General features: G+C 39.7%; 1 protein-coding gene across 3 annotated transcripts in view; it reads left to right on the top strand.

The window, feature by feature from the left end:
- The window catches only part of NEK1 (NIMA related kinase 1), a 46117-nt gene extending 32303 nt beyond the window's left edge, over positions 1 to 13814 (top strand). For all 3 annotated transcript variants that reach the window (XM_074147935.1, XM_074147936.1, XM_074147934.1), the window contains 9 exons: positions 1837 to 2028; positions 2594 to 2714; positions 2936 to 3018; positions 3633 to 3850; positions 6420 to 6574; positions 7402 to 7613; positions 9748 to 9881; positions 10168 to 10300; positions 12316 to 13814. In XM_074147935.1, the coding sequence (XP_074004036.1) occupies positions 1837 to 2028; positions 2594 to 2714; positions 2936 to 3018; positions 3633 to 3850; positions 6420 to 6574; positions 7402 to 7613; positions 9748 to 9881; positions 10168 to 10300; positions 12316 to 12329 (1262 nt within the window). In that variant the 3' untranslated portion in view covers positions 12330 to 13814. The remainder of the gene's footprint in view (positions 1 to 1836; positions 2029 to 2593; positions 2715 to 2935; positions 3019 to 3632; positions 3851 to 6419; positions 6575 to 7401; positions 7614 to 9747; positions 9882 to 10167; positions 10301 to 12315) is intronic.
- The last annotated feature ends 9964 nt before the right edge of the window (positions 13815 to 23778 follow it).

The following is a 23778-nucleotide window of genomic DNA, read 5'->3' as shown; positions in this document are numbered from 1 at the left end:
CATCAACGTAGCACTGCCAAGTCCACCACTAAACCATGTCACTTAGCACCACATCCACCTGTCTTGTAAACACCTCCAGGGATGGGGACTTGGCCACTTCCCTGGGTGACCTGTTCCAATGCTTGACAACCCTTTTGGTGGAGAAATTTTTCCTAATATCCAATGTAAACATCCACTGGTACAACTTGAGGTTATTTCTTCTTGTCCTATCACCTGTTACTTGGGAGAAGAGACTGACCCCCCCCTCACTACAACCTCCTTTCAGGTAGTTGTAGAGAGCGATAAGGTCTCCTCTCAGCCTCTTTTTCCCCAGTTCCCTCAGCTGCTCCTCATTCTTGTTCTCGAGACCCTTTACCAGCTTTGTTGCCCTTCTCTGGACATGCTCCAGCGCCTCAATGTCTTTCTCGTAGTGAGGGGCCCAAAACTGAACATGGTATTCAAGGTGTGGCCTCAGCAGTGCCGAATACAGGGGGACAACACTTCCCTAGTCATGCTGGCCATACTGTTCCTGATGCAAGCCAGGATGCTACAGGCCTTCTTGGCCACCTGGGCACACTACTGGCTCATATTCAGCTGACAGTTGACCAACATCCCCAGGTCCTTTTCCACCGGGCAGCTCTCCAGCCACTCTTCCCCAAATTTGTAACGCTGCATGGGTGGTTGTGACCCTAGCACTTGGCCTTGTTGCACCTCTATCCTGGTTTGGGGTGGAGCAGAGCCAACATTCCATTCAGTGATAGAGGCTCTTGCTCATCCTTGTTGCTGTGGCAGCCAGGGTCAGCTGACTTGGTTGTTTACCCCATGGAGGGGCTGCACCTGTGGGGAGAAGTGGGCAGGTCACGTGACCCAACCTGGGTGGTACCAAATAGGGTATTCCAGCCCATGTGCCATGCTCAGTATAAAAGCTGAGGGATCAAAGGGTCAGTCTCTTTATTCAATGACCGATGTCTGAGGACCACTCTGTTATCTGGAATCTATTTTCTATCCATTGCTGAGTCCAGTGTGTAACTTCCCCAGTGCCTTCTGGTGACATCTTCCTGGGAACTTGATACGGTTTTATATATATATTGTATCTATTTCTTTATTTCCTTTTTATTTTATTATTAATATTTCATTAAAGTAGTTTAATTTTTCTAAATTCATAAATCTCTTTATCTCTCTTCCTCTCCTTAGAGTGAGAGGTTGTGGGGAGCGCCTCTCATCTTGTTGTCCAACCTGGCCCAAACCACGACAGCCTTATACCATTGGCTTGCCTATCGATCCAGCCTGTCCATTTCCCTCTGTAGAGCCTTCCTACCCTTGAGCAGATCAACGCTCCTGCTCAGCTTGGTGTTGCCTGTGAACTCACCGAGGGTGCGCTCGATCCCCTCAGTCGATTGTTGATAAGGATATTAAACAGAACAGGCCCCAATACCGAGCCCTGGGGAACATCACTTGTGACTGGCAGCCAACTAGAGTTAACTGCATTCACCACAATTCTTTGGGCCCGGTCCTCCAGCCAGATTTTATCCAGCAAAGAGTACACCTGCTCAAGCCATAAGCTGCCAGTTTTCTCCAGGAGAATGCTCGTGTCAAAGGCTTTGCCAAACTCTAGGTATACAGTATCCCCAGCCTTTCCCTTGTCCACTAAGCGGGTCAAGTAATGTAGCAAGTAAAACTCAAATTTTAACATTCTAGCTTTCCTCTTCATAATAGTTATAATAAAAGCATGCAAACTCTTATGTTCTATTTTCCTTTAAAGAAAGAAACATTCTCAGCTCATCTTGTAGTCACATTGTAGTTTATTATCAAACTGCGTCAAAGCACTGTTCAAATAATAGAAAAATTTTGTGTTAGGTACTGCAGAACCTCTTGAAGGAGATCATCAGCCTGTAGTTGTAAAAGAGGAGAATAAAAAGAGAGCTTTTCCTACTGTTGGAGCTCAGTCTCCAGTGCCAGTTGGTACTACAGGGTCTGACATGAATATCCCAGAAGAAGCTCAAGGAGCTGGACCTACCCAGGTGCAGAGCAAACCTATTATGCTGGATGGTAAGTCATTTCATTAGTGATTCTAATTACAATGTTTTCCAATTCAAGGAGGGAAGTAATGATCCTGTATACTTTTATATCATCCCATAAGTAATGTGCAGTTTATTAACACCTTTTAGGTAGGACCAAGTGCTTTCTGTGCCTGTGTTGTAATTTGATTCACTAATGTATTTAGTAAATTTGTGTGCTTTTTTGTGTGCTTTTAGAAAACTCTCTAGAATACAACTGGAATTCTAAAGTGCTTCACTTGTGGTGTTGATGTTGGGTTTTTTGTTTGTTTCTCCCCATCAATTGTGCAAGAATCTTTTCCCCTATGTGATACCAGGACCCTGCTGACATCTGGGGGAATGTTACTGAGGTTTTCAGAAGACATAGTTTATTGCAGCTTTAAGACACTTTTCACAAACAAACTTTTAGCGCTGGGGTTACAAAATTTCAGTTGTTTCTGCAAAATGCAGAAAATCATTAAAGCTGAAGGATTTAAGTGTAATCTTCAGATGTATAGTCTATCCTGTCTTTTTGGTTGGGATTCATTTTTAATGAGGTCTATGGCTATTAATTTTAGAGCCTGATGATTTGGAAGCGGAGGTGTTGGAAGAAACAGAAGTTAAAAAACACCAGAGTAAGGAGAGTAAGGAATTTCCTGTCACCGTTAACGAAGTCTGGGTAAAAGAGAAAGAGGATAAGTAAGTACTGTCTTCTTCTGACCCCTCTCTCTCTAGCTCAAACAAGTAGCTTTAACCGAGTTAGGATTTAAATACATCACTCAAAATGTTAAGCTCAGCTAAAGCTTTATTGCTTCTCTGCCATGTAAGTTTTACTGCACTTATGGCTGATGATTTTTTTTTCAGTAGAATAATAACCATTTTTACATGGTGTTTCCCGTGGATGTGATATTTTATAATAGGGCACAACATGACAGAAGAAATGAGGCAGCTTCTGAGAAACTAGTGCTTGACAAAGTGCAACCAGAAAAGGAAGCTCCAGAAGGTCAGTTGAAATATCTTGTTTTGTTTATTGTAGCTGTCAGTATGGAGTTCTTGAGCCATCTCTTCTTCACTAACCCCCAAAGAGCAAGCTAATGATTATCTTTTATCTTTATTGCCTAGAATTGCTTGCTCTTAGAGGTCTTTTGAAGTAACTTCAGAAGGTCTGCGTATTTTACAGTAGAATAGAAAATATATTGGCAATACTGTCAAGTATCATTAGTGATACTCTGGCAGCTGTTTATGGCTGGATTAAGCAGACTAGGATTTTTTTCCCCAGTGTTTGGGCAAACTATATTGAGGTAGCTTTGAAGAAACCTAGTATAAGGCAAGAAGCAACAGATGAAAATGTATGACAACTTAAGGCATGGCCTGGATAATGAGAAACTAGAAGGCATGGAAACAGAGTGGGCTATAGCTATTCTCAAAAAGTTAAAATGGGAAAATGTCACATTTTAATGTATTTACTAAAATAGTCCAAAGAGATTTTAATACTCTTAACAGTGCTTTAACTGTATAATAGTAATTAGTTTTATTCACTTTAGTTTACCTTTTGTTTAAGAGCTTGGGGGTTTTAATCTATTTAGATTTTTAACAGGCTTTCTTCTACCATATCAGAAACTTGTTCCAGTGACTGCCGGGAACCTGAACCCTTATTCCAGAGGGTAATACAACCCCCAGCTGTACCAACAGCCTCACCAGCTCTGTCAGCCCAGTCTTCACAGGAAGAGCCTTTTGTACCTCGTTCACGTTCCATATCACCAGCAAAAAATAAAGGCAAAAGTTCATTGTTGATTGGACTTTCTACAGGGCTATTTGATGCAAACGACCCAAAGGCAAGTTTGAAAAAATACAAAAAAGGAATACTTTCATTTCTACAGTAGTAATATACTTGTTTTCTTATTGAGGCTGAATGAGGCCAGAAGAGATGGCATAAGAGTTTCAGCAGATGTTTGTATTTGTCTGGCTGTGGCTGCCCTGCAGTATAACTGCACTGTGTTCATTGGATCAGCAGCACTGAGAGTCGCTGGTCTCAGCATTCTGTGTCCAGGTGTTTGTGGAGGAATGCCACCACTTCTCTAGACATAACAGGAAGTTCACGAGGAGATTCCTAACTTCCCCTACCTGCTTTCTTCCTTTTGTGCAGTTTTTCAGACTTACCGCTACCATCATAAACACTGAACAGATCAGCAAAGGTATCTTGTCATTTCTGGCAGCAAGGCGATTTGTTTTTTTTCCAGAAGAATGTAACCAGCTGGCACAGGTTCTGGCTGTGAAGTGGGAAGACTGAAGAGAGTGAATGGAGCTAACTGCTTCCTTGAAGGCGCATCCTGACCAGCTGCATAGGGCTCAGTGGCAGCTCACTGTCTGTGGAATGGGGTTTTGATATGAATTTAAAATACTTTAAGAATAGTTATGGAATGAGTAAATGAAACAGACTTCTTTAAATTCCGCGCAATACTTGCCTGGGTTCCAAAGTGTGTAAAAGAGCTGCTTTTGGAGAAACAGTGGTGGCAAGGGTTCTCTGGAAACTTGCACACCTGCCTTGCATTCAGTCAATACGTGTAATAAAGGATTTCCTAGGTGCTGGAATGCCAGATAAGAAGGAATGTTTCTTCTTTTGGCTCCCAGCCTTTTTTTGTGAGCGCATGAAAGAAGTTGCAGTATCTGATGAATAATTGAATACTGGATAATATCTACTGATTGATGCATTGCTAGAAAGCATAATATCAGGGATCGTGCTGTTTGCATATTTGAAAAAATAAAATTTCTTAATGAGCTTGTATCTGTTCTCACAGATCCATATATTCAGATAAATGGATTCATGACTCCAATTTTGATTCCTCAAGAGTCTGTTGTTAACTTCCCTAGTTTATGAAGCTGCTTATCTGGCAATTAGATGATAACTATAGAAAGGCTAACTTGTGACTAGAGGGAAGATGAACACTCTTTGTACCCTTTATCAGATTTAGAGAGTAACGGATATGCGATATGATGAAGTTCTTCAGTGTATCAATACAAAATGCTTCAGTATGTCTCTTGTTACCACATATTTGGCAGTGTTTGTCACGGAAGTGTTAATACACTTCCAGATGAGCTCTGTGTAATAGCAGAGAACTTGGAGAAAAGCAACATATGCATTGTTGTTATGCTGCAGTAGACTTGATGAAAAAGAGCAACAAATTCCCTTTCCTTATTTGGTTGCAACACGAGGAAGTTCAGTACTTTGCAGTATCTGCAAATGTAACTTTCTGGAATCTTCCAAATCTGTCTCTGGTGCAGTTCCTACCCAGAAACTAGGGAAGCCTTCAGCAGGGAGCAGGGCAGACAGAGGTAGTGTCCTATGTGTAGGCAGGGCTGTGTGTTAACAGAAGTCGGTTCATTGGAAAAGAAGCATTTTTCAAAATACCTGGAAGCTTTCAAATGATGGGGCAGTCAATCTTCTAATTGTTCCTTCACTTTGGTAGTGACGGTGAAAAAGATTGGTTATTCCTTTGGCAATAATATTGTGGCCGTGTGTTGATAGAGATTTGATATTTGAGCATGTATATGAATACACTGTGCTGGTATAAATTGCGGAGGAGGAACTATTTTTTTTTTTATTAAAATTTACGGGGTTTCATTAGGAGCAAACACTGAACATGCAGGTGTCCAGGGGCGTGCTAAAGGAAGGTGAGGCTTATTGGTAAAACTTCTTAATGCAGATTAGGTCTTGTTTCTTGTGTTATTAATACTATGGTGAATATTTAGTAATTTTGGGGAAATCTTAGATTCCTTAAAAGAGAGATCTAGTAGAGTACTGAGGAAATGGGTACTTTGTTTCCACATTGCTTTGTTTCCATTGCAACAAATTACTGTTGTAATTTGAACTTCTAATGCTTCTTGTAATGAACTTTCTAATACTATGGAACTGCCTTGAAATATACCATAAACAAAAGTTACTGTTTTCAGTGACCAACCTAGAGAAATAATAAAATGTCACCTTAAAAAAATGTTCAATATTGGTTCTAAGCTGTAAGTGATTGTCATACATACATTGTAAACAAATGCATAAATATATATTATTTATCTATTGTAAGGTTCCTTTTCTTTAGATGCTGTCAAGGTGAAAAACAAAATCTGCACAAAACGAGAATGTGTGTGTCACTTGATATTTTAAAAGCTTTTCAATCACTGTAACCCGTAAAGGCAGAAGGAATGATTTCCTTGTAGCTGAGAGGCAAATTCAAGATGTCAGATTTTCAACAGCTAGAATGTCTGTGCTAGACACTTTATTTTTGACTTTTTTTTTGTCCTTTGTTATTTGGAAATTGACCCTCAAATGAAAATCTCAATTGAAAGTATTTGGTAACCTCAGACTGTCTTTAGTGCTGTTACCAAACAGGCTTTCTATTACCTTTACAGATGTTGAGAACGTGTTCGCTCCCGGATCTTTACAAACTGTACAGAACTTTAGTTGATGTTCCCAGTGTAGCAGATGTGCAGCATCAGCATAATCTTGAAACAGATGATACGGAAGATGAGCAAGCCAAAGAAGGACCCTCCGATTCTGAGGAAATGTGAGTTTATCGAGTATTTCAACAGGCATCTTAGATCAAGAATATTTTTGGTTAGACGCTAACAATTGTACACAGTATACCAGCTTGTGTTTTTTACCCAAATTTTAAAAATCCTGTATTGAATCACCATTTACTCAGAGTCTTGTTCCAGAGAATTGAGAAGCTAATGGGATGTACTGTTTACAATTGCTGTCTGAATTTGCTTTCCAAATTCCATCCAAGATGTTATTCCGTCTGGCTTCTGTGCCTCACATTCCACTGAGGTGGATCAAAGTGGATGGCTACCACTGTTTTAGAAATAAAGATTTCTAGAATATTTGTTTTTTTCATACGTTCTGGGAATCTCACTCATGTCTTCTACTTTGGGATGTCCTTCAAGTCACTCAAATTCTTTCAGGGGCTTCAAAATCTGGCTCTTGACTATTCCCTGCAGCTTGCGTAGTCTGCAAGGATAGAATCATCTGGTGTATCTATTCTGATAAGATTTAGATCTTTTTGCTCTAGGCACATTTTAATCTGGATTAGGAATGTTATGCTTGCTAGGGTTCTGTAATAGTGCACGAGTACAAAGATTTTGAAATTATATTACTAATTAAGTTGAATAGAGGTTCTGTCATCATCTTTCTACGAAACGGTCTGATATTTGTTTAGCTAATCTTTATTGCCTCTGTCTTGCATGATATAGTGGTATCAGTGCCGTAATCCTGTTGGATTGAGGACACAAATATTTGTCTCTCTTTTATTGGTTTAACAAAAGAAATGAGCTCTTCCTACCGGGTTTGTCTTGTAAAGTATTAATTATATAACCTTGTATCGCTTTCTTTTAGTATGTTTGGGGAGGCAGATACAGATTTGCAGGAACTCCGGGCCTCAATGGAACAATTGCTTAGGGAGCAGCCCAGTGAGGAGTTCAGTGAAGAGGAGGAGTCTACCTTAAAGGCTAATGTCGTCGGATGTATAACAAACGGTACAGAGCTGGAGGAAGGAGATGAAAATAACCCCAGCAGTGAAAGTGCACTTAATGAAGAATGGCAGTCAGGTATAATTTCTACTATACCTGTTTTATAATTATTTATTGATGTTAACAATTCAAACACAGAAGAATGTTTTTCCATTGTGTACTTATAAAAAAAATAAAGCTCTAATTAATAGCTTATATACAGAAGTTTTTTTTTAAAAAAACTTCTGTATATAATATTTAGACTTTCTGAATGTTAAGGTCAACATCTAAGCAACATTCAATGCTGCAAATTACATGTTGGCTATTTGTTAGGCAGTAATTGTAAGTCACTTTTTCTCTAGTTGTCTAAGACTTGTCTTCAAGGAAGATCAAAGACTGTGCACATCATATGTTTTGAATAATTCATGACTGCAATGTAAGAGTGAAAAAGAAATAGCAAATGACATGACTGGAGTATCTGGGATCCAGGTTACATTACAATTAAGTAATTAACAGGCGGTCAAAAGGACCATGAAACTATTGACCTTGTCCTTAGCCCAAAATAGCTATTAATGCAGTCGAGCCAGAAAAATTTATTACTGCTTTAGCATTTTGCATGAGCTGTACACAGTGGGGTCCTCAAGTCTCGGTTCTGTTATTTAAATTCTGGTTGAAATATAAGTATTTTATTACTGCTGTAAAATAAAGTATAAAAAAACAGATAAAATCAATAGTCTGAATCATAGATTTGTGTAACTTTCATTTATTGAAGACAACTTTAAACAAATTGAAAATCTGTGAGTATTCCTGTAAGGTATTTTCTACATAATACATTTCAATAAGTATTTTAAGGTAAAATAAACATAGATAATACCATCTTCTTTCACTTTTTTGACAATGCTGATGTTGTACGCTAATAATATACGATACCATCTGTTCCTGTGACTGTCATTGTTGCAAGCGTTGCAGCACTTGGTGTCAGTGTCCCACCTTCTGAGATTCATGATATCTCAGAAGAATTGCAGGTTGCATTGCTGGGGGTGGGAGGGAGGCCTTCAAAACTCAGGGGAACAGAGAGAACCTGAAACCAAATTTATCCAAGATCCAGAAGTTAAGTACGGTCATCTAATGGATTTTTAACCCATATACAAGTTTTCTTTTTATTTTGATGATAATTCCTTATTGTTGTGACTGTTGATACTTGAATCGGGGATATGATTTGGTCAGGATTATACTTTACACTTAGTCACACATAGGAACTGAAAGTAGTAGAGTTTTAATACTAACTCGCGAAATAGCTGTGACCTACCAGACAATATTATGTATTTTTTTTTAAAACATTTTATAACATAAGCTCTGAAATCTAAGAAGTTGTTTATTTTTTTCTTTCTCTGGGTAGGTAAATCCTTTCATAATTCAAATGCTTCTTTAAGGAAGTATTTTTCTTAAGGCAAAAGCACTTCGTATTTTGTAGTAAGATTTTACATAAGAATTGTGTCTTGTATTTTTACATAGTTCCTTTTTTTTGTTAAACTTACCTAATGGTTGACTGTTCCAAACCTATTTGTAAGATTCCTGTAGCCTATAAGCAAAACCACCTTCACTTCTGTCGTGTATCTTATTGCACCAATTGGCACACTGAATTTGCTATGCAAAGGGGATCCACTTGTAAAAGAATGAAGAACTTTGTAGCTAAATTAGTGCTGGGTTTTCTAGACTTGCTCTGTGGAACAAGATGCATCTCAGTGCAGAAACTAAATAACTGATTCTTAATATACATCTCCTTATTTTCTGCTAGAAGGCAGCTGCTGTGTTAAGGAGCTCTTGTCCCTAGCATGGGACAGCCACTGAACCCTGCATCGGTTCCACCTCAGAAATATGTGGAATGGTGATGTGGAACATTGCTTTGGTAAATAAAAGTCTGCTTTCAGGCTATACCTTGTTTTCCTTCAGTACAAGTACCCTTATGGCTGACTGTCAGAGTGGAGTTTTAGGGGAGATAGCTAGATGCTTCCTGTTTGGGATTCAGAATTTCTTTGCTGTCAAGAAACAGTGTGTCCCTATTTCCTTGCAGGTTGTTCAGAACATCTGCCAGCATCATGTAGTGTTCCTGACTTTACTTGCTTTCATTACATTTGGAGGTCTGTGTGGATATCAAGTTTAGGGACACGGAAACAGCATTAAGCATGTAGGAAAACTGAGGGGGTTTTACTGTTGTTTTCTTTCTTTATAGATAATAGTGATGGAGAGATTGCCAGTGAATGTGAAGAATGTGATAGTATCTTCAGCCACTTGGAAGAGCTGAGATACAACCTGGAGCAGGAAATAGGCTTTGATAAATTCATTGAAGTTTATGAGAAAATAAAGGTTTGTGGAATAACCTCAAGTGGAAAGTATTTTAAGAAACAAAATAAATGTATCTAAGGCTGTTCGCTGTGCCAGTAACTAATTGCATTGTGTGACTAGAATCAATGCTTATTTCTTTAGTCTCTTACTCTGTTTCAACACACTACATTATGAACGCAGAAAATACCATGCCAGTGGGTTGAAGAGGAAAACTTTGGGCTTAACTATGAATTGCATTTAATAAATTTGAACTATTTAATTCTATACCCATTTTAATTTTGGCAACGTGGATTGTCCTTTCTTCCAGGCTATACATGAAGATGAAGATGAAAATATTGATACCTGTTCAACCATAGTTCAGACTATTCTTGGAAATGAACACAAACACCTGTATGCCAAAATACTTCACCTAGTAATGGCAGACGGAGCCTACCAAGAAGGTAATCTCACTGTATCCTGGCAGTTATGGCTTGGCTTATGTTCGTTCTTAGTCATATACAATGGATTCTAATATACTTTTAAAACATACCTGAGCTTTGTTATATGGATTGGCTAAATTGATAAAAATACCTTTTTCACCAAGGGTGTTTTTATTCCTGCAACAAAACGTGGCGAACTTTGGTTAAGCCTGATGACTGCTCTGTTTTAACACCTTGTGCATATACAGTCAGCTGTAACAATAGCTGTCTTATGAAGGGTGCAGTATATTTATTTAATTTCTGTAAAAGTTATGCAAATTGGGAAGATGGAAGTCTAGAAAAAGACTTTCAGACTTCAAACTAATTAAATCTTAAGAACTAATGAATTTTTAGCTTAAGTGTAATATTATTCTTTCCGAAACTCTACTTTAAACAGGTTGCAGTATCGCTGCTTTTCTGAAAAGAAAATTTCATGTGGCTCTTTATCCTATAATTGTCATTTTTCAGAAGAACTTGATGTGGAGGTACCATCCATCCTAGTTTTCAGGTGGCTCGGTAATACATGAAGAGAATTTATCTTGCTTGGGAGCCCTGCCTGGCTTATCACAGATTACCAGGCAGACGGATGGTTCCTAGATCTTTAAGTCACTCTATGAAATACCCCACAAACCACTATCAATAAGAAATTCCTTTGTTTTTTTTTTTCTCCCATGTCAAAAATGTAACTGCAGTTATGCAATTTTAGATTTCTAATGATTTAAGTCTTTACTGGAGAGGAAAAAAAAAAAAAAGAAATCTAGGATCTCAATTATTTTTATAGCAATCAGAAATCTAGAAATGTGTGCAATGATCACTAATGTACTTCAATTTCGAAAAAATATTCTAATGCATGTTAAGCAACATCTAATTTCTTCATCTTTTAAATTCTTTTACAAATACATTGCAATAGCAGTGAATAAAGGATCAAATAAGATTACAGCTTTCCATGGTTTTTAATATGTAAATGCTTGGGTGGGGGGAAAGTCTTAAAAACTAGTTTTAAATGTATAATAACTTAAAAAAATCTAATACAAATTACACTTTCTGAATTTTTCTTTGCTACTGATATAGAGCCACTCAGTAAGAATAACCAGGACCATGTTGTTTTCATGCTGTTGTAGAAGTATGACAGAAAAGTGTCTGAACAATATTTTTTTTTCTATCACAATTTATTGGTTTAATGACAGAACTGGAGAGCTACGTTGTAGTATTTCACTTTTCAAGTGTCCAAAGGACTGGCAATATAGAAGAAAATGGTAACTATCATGTTACCGGTTCCTTTTCTTTGCCACTTTGCCTTGAGGATATTTAAAACTAGTAGTAAAAGGCTTCAGTGACAATTTGCTGAAATGTTGGTGTACAAATTGTAAGCTGTTGTCTGAGTGAATCCTGTTTAAATGAGCTGACTTTCATCTTGCCAAATGCTGATTAACAAGTGGCTATTTTGAATAGCTTCAGTTCTAATTCTGTATTTTACCAATCTGTGGTAGCATACAAAAATGTAAAGAAAAAGTAGTTCTTTACACTTCAGACATTTAAATTACAGGTGTGGTATTTTAGTACTACAGTCCATAAAGAACTACATTTAAAGTAGTTCTTAAAATTTCAGACATTTAAAGAAAAAAAATCCTAAGCTAATAAAGGTGAATAGAGAACAAGCGACAGTAAGAAGTGTGTTCATGAGCTTCTGTCTCAAATTTTATACTCCAATCTATATTGCTTTTTAAGAGGATTGTTCTAACAGAAGCATCCACTTGAGATGAAACTATCTTAAATTCACGAATCCAAGAAAGATGACGTGGTGTTCAATATTAGTACACACAGTGCTTTCAAGGCAGTTTTGGTAACAGCCACTCCACTGGTGACTGATTTAGTGAATTCTTGTATTATTATTAACTAAATTGTGGTTTGTAGTTTGTTTTGTAACCTCAGCTTGATTTTGTGTGTGTTTGTCACCCCTTTTTACTGTGTCTCTCCTTCCTCTTGCTTTTTTACAGATAACGATGAATAAATCTGACTCAGGAAATCCCTTAATGCTGTACTACATATCGGTGTTTGAAGTCTGCAGCTGAGTAACAAATTGTAGTGGAGAATGTAACATGGGGCAGGAGAAGTAAGACTTCAAAAAATAATGTTGATTGTACGAAAAAGAGGAAAACCATGCCTTTTAAAACTGAGATACCTTACATGTCTCTTGTGTGTACTTGCATACGTGTTCATTCAATATTAGATGCCCAAAATTTAAAAAACAAATAAATAAACCCCAAAACAACAACAAAACAAACAAAAAAAACACCCCAAACCTGTAATCTCTCAAATTTCAAAAGAAATATAGGAAGGAATACCTGTAGATACTCTGATACAAAACTGAGACCTCGAATGTAAAACAGTTTCTGCCATATCAACAGTTGGCTGGTCTGGTTAAGAGCTGGAAGCATTACTGTTGTGGAAGTACCCATGTCTAGCTAGTCACTCGCATACTTAAAGTAGCTTTATAACTACATAAAGAAGTTTCTTCATATTTATTGACCCTCGTGGTTGTATTTTAATGGCATCTTAATCTAGTGGTCCAGTTTGAGTATTTCGCTTTTTTTTTCCTATTAAAAAAACTATTGTGTTTTGAAGCTGAAGGCTTCTGTCAGTTTTTAACCAGTGTCATCTGAAATGTCTTAATGGTTTTTCTAAATCAAGGCAAACTGGTACTTCAGTTGTCATTGAAATGTCTGGGGGGTTTTGAGAACGTAAAATTCATTTGGAGCTAGAATACTTTTTTCCTGTTTCCTCTTCCCTTTCCCAAAATCCCAAATTCTTTTGAATCTTGCCAATGATGATATAGGATGCTGTTGAATTGAAAGGAGTGGGGTCTTGCCAGTTTGTTTTTAAATTCTTAGTGTTAACACTCATGGCTCCAGCAGCCATGAGGGAAAATGAAATACTGCAGGCACAAGTGCTATGTAATAACCTCTCATCTTTTGGCTCATGTTTGTAGCTTGATTTCCAGCACTCCGGAAGGAAAAAAAAACAGGTCTTCTGACCCACCTTTCCTTGTTCCTCCTGTCAAAGCGGTACTGGGCAGGGCAGACGTTGGGTACGCTGCTGTTTTCCAGTCATCTCTGGAACAGCTTTCTTGGCTTAGCCATCCAGTAAGTCTCTTGTTACGAATCTGATGGAACTGTCAAACTTCCAACTGCCCTACTGGAGAAAAATAGATTTATTTTATTTTTTTCAGCTACAGCCAGTCACAATCCAAAACTGTCAAAAGTTACTTTTCCACAAAGTAAAATCAAGTATATATATGTATTATTTAGAACCATCAAAATATGTACATGATTTTTGTATAATTGTTTTATGGTGTTGTTATTAAAGTTTTGCCCACTGAAAAGTGTTAATTTTTTTAAACGCATCCAATTCTTAAAGGGTAGACCAAACTTACTCTATTTCAGCTGTATCCTGGGAATCTGCGATGAGAATAAAAATAAAAATCATAAATGCCTTTACGTTAATTTTTTTAATTCCTTATTTACTTGATAACCACCTCTTGCGTCATCTGATGAGAAAGTATGATCATTGTTGGACACAGTCCTGGTTCTGTTTTGTGCTGCTTCTCTTGTCCTTCATTTTTTTTTCTTTTTTTTTTAAACTTCCCAGAGTAAATGTTGGGGCTTTTCAGTAGGCTTCTCTTCCATTCCCTTTTTTGCTGCTGGATAATCTGTTCAGAGAGATGATTCTCATAAGTTGCATCATTGATGACACTTACCAGATACACTCTAAAGACCTTAATAAAGAATGAGTCTGTGTTATTTTCCCTTTTCAGGTTTGCTTTTCAAATCATACCTTGCCCACCTTTTGCGGGGGGACCCAAAACCTTTAGATTTAAAAAAAATATAGATTAACCACATGGAAAGAAGAAAATACACCCAGTGGTTTATTCTGCGCTGTATGGTTTTGAATGTTCTTAAGGTGATACATTCTTGAAGTTAAGGGGTGGGGGGTGTTTAATTCTTTTTAAATTGAAATCATATTGTTATTGACAGTCTTCATTCCTTATGCAGCGTGCTGCCTTGCTTCTGGTAAGAAAAATGGTTGTAATCTGCATCCTTCAAGCTTTATAGACATACAGCTTTTTATCAATGATTTGAAAAATATGCATAGATTGTGCACAGCTTTTCAGGACTAATCTTCAAACCTGCCCCCCGATACTGGATATCCTTGAAATCCCTCAGGAGCTAACTTAAAATTGACACAGTAAATAAGTTTCTCTGCTAAAGAAATACTTTTATCTGAAATTTTAAATCCCTAGCTAATGTGCACTATAAAGACATGGAGTGTGACTTCAGGATGATTTATTGGTCTGTATGTAATAACTTACTAAAACTAGTTGAGCATTTGGCTTATATTCATATTACTTTAACTATAAGGAATTTTCTGTTGTAATTCTAGTAGCAAATTGAGGTCTAGAGTGGTGGGTTTGGCACAAAGCATACTCTCTAAACTATTTCACATTATATCCCTGACCTCAGGCTGCTTGACCCCTGAAGCCAACAGTAGGTCAGATGAGGAATCTTTAAAAAGAAAAACAAAACATAAACAAACAAAATCCCCCCCATACACCCCTCCCAAAAAACCCGAAGGCCAAAAACCCCAAACCTCTAATGTCTCTTGTGCTGCCCTGTAGATGTGACTGTAGTCCATGACACTGGCCTCTCCTGGCTCACTGTGCCTTTTATAGCTGTAGGTACGCCTTGAAAGGCAACGCAAAGGAGTAAAAGCCCAGCAGGGAGGCAGAGCTGGAGAGAATGTGTCCTGGTGGCCTGTGGCAGGAAGATGGAGCCTCCACCGCTGCCTGGCTTTGTTTTGAGCTGAGCAGGAACAATAATCCTACCGCCAGCATGGCTGCCTGAATTATTTTTCAAAGAACAGAGCCTTTTGCTCTTCAGTTTGCAGAACTTTGAGTGGGTATTTGAAGTTATTGCCAGAAGGTACTTCAGAAAAATGTATTGCCTGGTTGGGCAACATCAACCAAAGCAGGTCACTAACCTTTCTGTGGTGAGTGAATGGCTGATTGAAATGAAGTTCCAGAGTACCCTATTCCTGACACGGTTCTCTGTGCTCTTGTAGACAGCTAGAGCATTAGTCAATAATTCTTATTTCAGCTTGTAGTGCTTCTGTCTCCCACTTGCTCTGATAAACATTATATATGCATAAACATTAATTCAAACCAGAGAGGGGCAATGAGGCTGATGAAGGGTCTAGAGCACAAGTCTTGTGAGGAATGGCAGAGGCAACTGGGGCTGTTTAGCCTGGAGAAAAGGAGGCTGAGGGGAGACCTTGTCACCCTCTACAACTACCTGAAAGGAGGTTGTAGCGAGGTGGGGGTCAGTCTCTTCTCCCAAGTAATAAGCAATAGGACAAGAGGCAACAGCCTCAAATTATGCCAGGGAGGCTTCGATTGGATATTACAAAAAAATTTTTCCATTGAAAGGGTTGTCAAGCATTGGAACAGGCTGCCCAGGGAAGTGGCTGAGTCCTCAGCCCTGGAGGCTACATGATTCTATGATTCTCCACTAACCCTTTTGTTCTAAAGCTTTACAGCCTTGCTTGAATCTGTTGAAAACCTACAAAAATATTTTTGTAAGGGTGTTTTTTTTCCCCATTGGTATGTAGGGGAAACTACACCCTCTCAGAACTCTGACCGTCCTCGACTCAGGGTTGAACCGTGAGTTCTTAAGAAAGCGTTTAGAATATACAGCCCGAGCCTGGCCGCGTCTGTCAGGGGGAGGCGGTGCCGCCGTGCAACCGCCAGGGGGCAGCATAACGGCGGCGGCGCCCGGGGGCGGGCAGCGGCGGGGGCGCGGAAGGGACGGGGGCGGGCGGTACCGGGGGAAGCAGAGCCCCTCCGCCGGGATGCGCGACCCCCGCCTCAGAGGGTTTGCAGCGGCGGGGGGAAGCCCCCATTGCAGCCCGCACTTTGTGTGGAAAGCGGCGGGGCGGCCTCGCAGGCGGTGAGCCCGGGTCAGCGTGGAAATCCTTAAGTTCCTATGATTTCCAGGTGTTTCCTTGTATAAGGCCAGGTCCTGGAAACTCCCCACGTAAAGACAAGTCTTTGTATGTTTACAAAAGCTTGTTGTTCACAAATAATTTACAAATCAAAAATACGGAGAAATACCTAGAACTTGCTGGGCGGGGTAAGACGCCTTTAGCTGGAGCTCAGCTGCTCAGCCATCCTCACCTTCCCTCTCCTGGGGGTGGCTCCCGGTGGCCAGTTTCCCCAAATGACTAGCTGCAAATTTAAATAAAACGAACAGGTCACTTTTAGCAGAGTTACACCATGTGGAGTATGGTTGGCCTCTGTACCAATCTTCCCCTCAGCCCGAGCGTGGGGTAGAAGCCTGCCCCTGACGGAACGGCCGATTTGCCTTTCCTCTCTCCACCGAAAGCACCTCTGCAAGGCTCCGGTGAAGCAAGGCTCCTCTTAACTTTATAAACTGTGATAAACCAAAGATAGGATTTTGATTATTTTTTTTTTTCAAGCCTTTAAAACGTTTTTCTTCCCCTCAAAATTGTGTGCTTTCTCAAATCTTATTTTAACAATTTCTTATTCATGAGCCACGTAGACTAAAATTTACATACAACAGAAACCTATCGTTACCATTCCTACAGCATTGCTTTTTTGCCGTTTTTATCATAGCAGTTTAGATGGAGCAATTTGCAGAGTTTAAGGACTAGTTTTAAAAACCATAAACAGCTTCTTCCTTTAAATTAAATTTGTGTGTTAATGCAATACACACTTCAAATGCATTTCCAAGTTGATGTTTTCCAGCTGAGCTGATGATTTCGTCAATTCAAATAGTAGCGCTTTTAACGGTTGGCTTGTGCAAGAGTCTTAAAAACACTTCTCCAGCAACTAAAGCCTTAATTGAACCGCTCCCATAAAGATGTATTAATTGGTAGGTACTTGTGAGACACATCTATAGGAGTTCAGCCGCTCCAGCTAAATTGCTTGCCTTGAGCACCCCTGATCTCATGCACTCTTCCAGATTTTGTTTCCCAGTCATTTTTAAACCAAGATGTGATTTAGCTAATTCTATTAACTCTCTTTTTAACGATATACTTTAGAAACTCACAGAGCCAAAGACCCGGAGAGTTTTTTCACATCAGCTGCACAACAAAAGCCAAAACCAGGTGGGGTTACAGACTGGGAAAACTCCAGCGGGGCGGCGTTTGCTTAGTTTCAGGATGGCTGTGACAGTTCTTCCACAAGCCACCCCTGAGGTTGGCTGTATCGAGTGTGAGGCTGGGGCGTTGCATGAGTCACTTCTGCTTGGCTGATGGATGTCCCCTTGGGGACCGCAGCCAGCCAGGAGAAAGCACAGCTCAGTTTTAAATAGTGCTGGGGCTGGAGCTGCTGCAGACACGCTCTGACGAGAATGGAACCCTAATCAGGTCCTTGACATACCCTCCGTTTTGCTGTATCCCGCAGACAGTCCTGACAGTAATCTCTTCTCTAGGGGAAGGGATGAAGTGTGCAGTTTCGCTGTATCCCCAATATAGGATAAAACATCCCCAGATTCAAATTTCAGGCAAAAACTCTGCAGTTCTAGCTCTCTTAATGAAATTTTAAATCTCAAGCAGTACTTCAGGGACGCTACTTTTTTCCTTCCATCGCCTTCCCCATCAGCAGTCAGGAGCTCTCGTTCCTGTTTGTCTTATTGCTGCTATAACTATTTTAAATGTTATCAGAGTAGTTTTGCAAAAGTAAGGTACGTAGCCTTTTTCTGAAGAAGTGAGTGCTCTGATGGGGATATAGGAAAGAGAAAACCTGAGATGCCTTTAAATAATGAGCTGAGCTCTATCTATTGTGGAGCTACACCAACGTGACCACTGCTTAAAGGGTCAGTCAGTCTCCTTCCTATAAACTGCTGGAGCTGTTGTACTTCCTCTACAACTTGTTTCTTCCTCTGGGTTAAGCTGTAATAACTCTCAATAAAGATCTAAAAGTAATAAAATGCATCTAATTTACCATTCTTGTAGCACACTCAGCTGATCCTTTCCCACTGATGTTAGTTTTGATAACTTACATGGCAGTTTGGAGTATTTTAGTCTTGTTCTTCAAACTGTAAGAGAAAAATCAAAAGGTGAAGAAGATTATCATGGCAGTTGAGCTTCTCAAGAGAGCAAATTTGGACTTAACGTTGGACATACTTTTATGCCTTTTTAATTCTAAGAAATAGTAATATTTTTTAGTCTTTCATGCTTAACAGTTTTAAAGCCTTATTTAGTCGATCTGAATTTTACTGTTAGTAAATTTATATGGAGAATTATTTCCACAGCAGTAAAACATCTCTAATGAGATTTTTAGCTATTAATAACATAGCATTTATTTTCAGCTGTTGAAAAGCCCGACTGCACTGAATTGTATATCCTGTTCCACCGTGGACTTTAGTACATCAGTTAATGATCACAGTGCCCTGAATAATTTAACTCACTGCGTTCGCTCAATTCACTGCAGGGCCTCCTTTCCTCAGATGACTGCTATTGTTTTCTCTACATTGGGCAATCTTGTTTGTCCAGGAAGAAACTCCAGCAAGTTCTGACTCTAACAGACAGCGGAGTTAAGCATTGCCAGCTGGGAAGAGGACCACAGTTCAATCCTGGCCTGCAACCTTTGTTAACAGTGCAGTGATATTACAGTAACTACTCTGCTCAGATCAGTAACGGATGGATTTTTCCACCATAAATACCAGTATCTAGCCATATATAGAATCATAGAATGGTTCGGGTTGGAAGGGACCTTAAATACCATCGAGTTCCAAACCCCCTGCCATGGGCAGGGACACCTCCCACTAGACCAGGTTGCTAAAACGCCCATCCAGCCTGGTCTTGAACACTTCTAGGGATGGGGCATCCACGGCTTCCCTGGGCAACCTGTTCCAGTGCCTCACCACCCTCATAGTATAGAATTTATTTCTAGTATCTAATGTAAATCTCCCCTCTTTCAGTTTAAAACCACTTCCCCTCGTCCTATCGCTCCACTCCCTGATAAAGAGTCCCTCCCCATCTCTCCTTTAGGCCCCCTTCATGTACTGGAAGGCTGCTATAAGGTCTCCCTGGAGCCTTCTCTTCTCCAGGCTGAACAACCCCAGCTCTCTCAGCCTGTCTTCACAGGAGAGGTGCCCAGCCCTCTGATCATTTTCATGGCCCTCCTCTGGACCCGTTCCAACAGGTCCATGTCCTGTCTACATGCAATAGCGGAGTGTGGATGACCACAGTCACAAGACCTCCCTCCTCCCAGTAAAACTTAAAGAAAGCTTGAGTCAGATCCTACTGTGATCTGTTAAGATGCTCCCGTTCTTGGCTCCAGCAGAACGAAACGCACGCCCACCCTCAGGCTTCAGCACAAAGCACGGCAGTGTTGATAAAACTGCTGCAAAGACAGGTCTGAGCCAAGTCACCAGACTCGGAGCTGCGGTTGGCGAGCATTTGAGCACATCTTCCATTCTGCTTATTCTGCCACAGTGAAAGCAATCGCCATCAGAAGGATGGGGTATAACAGATGGAGCTATAACTTAAACCACTTTGTAACAGTTCCTAAAGCTCATCTGTCAAGGATGGTGCAAGACCTGCTTGCGCGGTGTTAGTAAGAGAAATTTATGCATGAACATATAATGTGAAATAGGCCTGCTGAGGAGCAAAAGCTGTGTTGGGTATAATGTTTATCTTGCGTTAATCAAGTTGTAATGTACTTAACACTATTTTTGTTTTCACTTCCTGGCAAAAGTCCCCACTAGTGTTTTATTCTGCCTTATAGCAGTTAAAAAGGTGAGAAATATATAACTGAAATAGTTAAAAAAAATCTAGTAATTGTGAAATTGTCTGCTTTATCATATGATAAACCCTGGGGGCTTGTTAGAGGGATCACACTAATCCATAGGATGAAACAGGTCGCATCCCTTCCTACCGTCACTAGCTCTAACAAAGCTGTCTCTTTGATATCTCAATGCAGGTATTTTCAGCTAAAGTTCAGAAGCTTTGCATACAGAGCCTGTAAGACGTGGTGTGGCTCTCCTGCCCCTCCATTCTGCATTTCTGTCTGCCTTAGTGGTGTCTGAAAAATATGCTGCTCATTTACAGTTACACTGATGTTCATGAAAATTGCAGGTACTTCATTTCTGGAAATCAAACCCTGATGCTTTTTCAGCCTTAGGGAACTGTATTTCCTTGCCATGGGATAGCAGAGAGGTCAGAAGGCTTTGTGATCCTTGGACCGAAGACTGGGTAGAATAATAGAATGAACTGGGGAAAAAAAATGTGCTGAAAGCATCTGGCAGGTTTTCGTGTATAGTAGACAATATATTCTATACTCACTTTCTGTGACTAAGTTTACTGTTACCGAGGCCTAGAATTAGCCAAATAAAACAGCAGGGAAGCCTTCTCTGTGTTTCTTCCCCCCATTTCTCACTAACATTTTTAAACGCACTCACTCCCTCTCCTAATGGCAGCTGGGGGAAAAGTGCCGAGTACAGCACTAATGACATGAAGAAAAACACTGAAGGAAGCAGCAGGGAGGCCAAGGTTTCAACCACTCTCCCTCCCTTGCCCAAGAAAATTTCAGTGACCTCTTGACACCTCCCATGGGAAACTTTAAATTGACAGGAGTATTTGCCAAGTAAATACAAAAAATGGCATTAAAATAGTATTGTTTCTGACTTAATCCTCCTAAAGTCAATGAAAGTGAGTTAAGGTTCCTGCAGCAGCTATAATGCACTAACCTCATTCTAGATGGCAGCGTACGTGGATACGTATCAGGATTGATTAAAAACCACTTCCACACACTCACTGATATTCACTTGGGAAACTGAAAATAAAAATGCCAAAAATTAAGTTACAGCTTGTTCCTGGATATCCCGGTACTTTGGTTAAAACTGCTATGTTTCATGTTATGCAACACTACGCAGAGTCAAAACATTGTTAATTTGTCCTATGAAAACAACAGGGGAAGGTATTTCAAGTTTGTTATACCCTGATTGTTTATTCTCCCATGTTTTTGCTGGGGTAAGTTATTCAAGAATGATTAGTGGGACTCTTGGAAAATATTCTGGCTTTATTATCTGCCAGTTGCCAATTTTGTCTCTGAAATCTGATGATTGGGAATGGAGGGATATTGCATCCCAAGTGTCTCCATACCATTTCTCCCCACACCTAGAGAACGCATCTGCTCAGCATAACTCTTGATTCTGCTCGTTAATGGTGTTCCAGGAGTTAGGTCACTAAACTGGAGATCTGGGTTTAGTTCTGGGAATTGTTCCTTTGCTTTCTCCTCAGCAAATTATTTAATTTACCCTGCATCTATGCCCATCATTATCTCCCCTCATTTGTCTTGCCTTCTCTTTCCAGTCTTTTTCGTTACTAGTTGTGAAGTCTTCAACGTTTGAGGCAACTCTGCCTTTGTGCTTCCCATCCCTGTCATCTAGAAAAGGAAGAGCACAATAAATACCATAAATAAGAATGTTTCCAGGATGCAATACCAGAAAAACACTCATTGACTAATTTCAACTAGCACTGGGAAAACACCTCGCACAGACCATTTGCTGACAACCGCTTTGACTGCAGCTGCCTTAGCTGTATTTAAGGACTGCGTCATGGATTAAAAACACAACCCTTTTTTAGTGTTAGGTGTGACCTTAGAGAAGAACGGTGGTAGAACTGCATTAGCCGTTTGCAGTGATGCTTGCGAACAGGTTTTTGGCACGGTTATCCGTTGTCAGTGCCCACGTCCCATCCACATGCGGAGAGTTGCTGTTCATGTTCTCTAGGACACGTGGGAAAACATTACTTTAAAATGAGTTTGACTATAGCTCATATAAAGTGTATATTTAAGAGGTATTTAAGGGCTGATTCTTAGCTAAAGGGATGGAATCCAGCTGCCTGTTTTCTTTGGCCCTAAGAGTCAGTCTGATATGATTTACATTTTCAGAGCTGGCTTCACAAAGAAAGAGGGTTGGTTTTGAGGCTTTTTTTTTTTTTTTTTTGGTGTGTTTAGTGAGTAAATATTTTACAGCCCAAATTCCTAGTTCCACAAAATCAGTGACTCCAGGCTGTGGGACAATATAAGTAAGCACAAAGGCTGGAATTTATTGCTAGTAATGATCTATGAGATAAGATTTTCAACTAAGCCAGTGCAGAGAGGTCTCTTGCCAGATGTGTGGGAGTGAAAGTGACACAAATCTACCAAAAAAAAAAAAATCTTTGGCAATCCCAGAGTGATTATATAGCCTTGCAGCGCTAGCAGCCTCAGAGAATTCATTTTGTCTCAATGTCTTCATCGACTTAAAAGCCAAGTCACAAGCTTTATAAAAGAAATCCAAAGCAGTGCCATGAATACTTCATAAATTTATCTCACTTCCTTAATCTTATTTTGAACAAGGAAACGTTGGGATTTTTTTTCTATGTTCTTCTGTTTGTAAAGAGCTGTGGTAGCAGAATGATAGTGATTCTGTAAAAAATTACCAGGGAACTTGTCCCTTTATTCCCTTACTTTCATCCCAATGCAATTCAAAACCTTTCTTCGGAGTCAGGCTCCACTAGAAATCCTTGCTTTTTGCTTCCAAGATATCACAGACAAAAACAACGGTACATGGATAGTACACCGATGACATCCAAACCTCTGCCTACATCCTTTCCTAAGTGCACCAGAAATTGCAGAAGCTGTAAAGGAGCTTCTGTATCTTTCAGACAACACAAGAAGTATAATTTGTGCTGATGGGGATGTGGCTTTCCTTAAAGTTGCGGATAAATTCCAAAAAGGGATGCTTCAATTGAAGAAAATGCTTTGCCTTGGTGTAAGGACGCTGCTTTGACGAGTTTGGGATAGAAATGTTAGTGCACTTTAAATGCTGTAACACATTTTAATTTTTTATATCCTAGTACACAAGCTCTTACAAAACCTATTTCATCACTCGTGTATGTTTGATACCACAGCAGAACTGCGTGAGTGTGGCAGAGATGTTTGAAAAGTAAACATGCTGATAATTCTACTTGCCTCTCAGATAGCTCTGCCCAGCAGGCACTTTTAATAGGAAAATGCTTTTTTAAGGAAATAAATCTCTTTGAAAAAACTAGATGAGCATGCTTTTAAGAACTAACTTGACAACTCTTTTTTTTTGTTGTTTTGTTTTTTGGCAAACTATCAAACTGTTGCAGCACTCAAAATTCAAAAATGGCTTAGTTTAGAATTTAAACAAGCTAGCAAATTCTTCTCACAGATTTTGCTCTAAAAACACATGACTTTCATATGGAAAGATGTCGGATATGCATCCTGGAGCAGTGTACCAGTCCCTGCTCCTAACCCTGGGAGCGTGGCACGGCTACATTGTTTGGGACAAAATCCAAATCAGCTCTCACTGCAGAGGAGATCTGGGTGAAGAGAGTACGGCGCTTTTCAACCGATTTCCTGATTCAGA

This window comes from Numenius arquata, chromosome 5, assembly GCF_964106895.1.
Source record: "Numenius arquata chromosome 5, bNumArq3.hap1.1, whole genome shotgun sequence".
In the NCBI taxonomy this organism is placed as follows: domain Eukaryota; kingdom Metazoa; phylum Chordata; class Aves; order Charadriiformes; family Scolopacidae; genus Numenius; species Numenius arquata.
The sequence above is the reverse complement of the archived record's forward strand: the minus strand, read 5'-3'. Positions and strand labels throughout refer to the sequence as shown.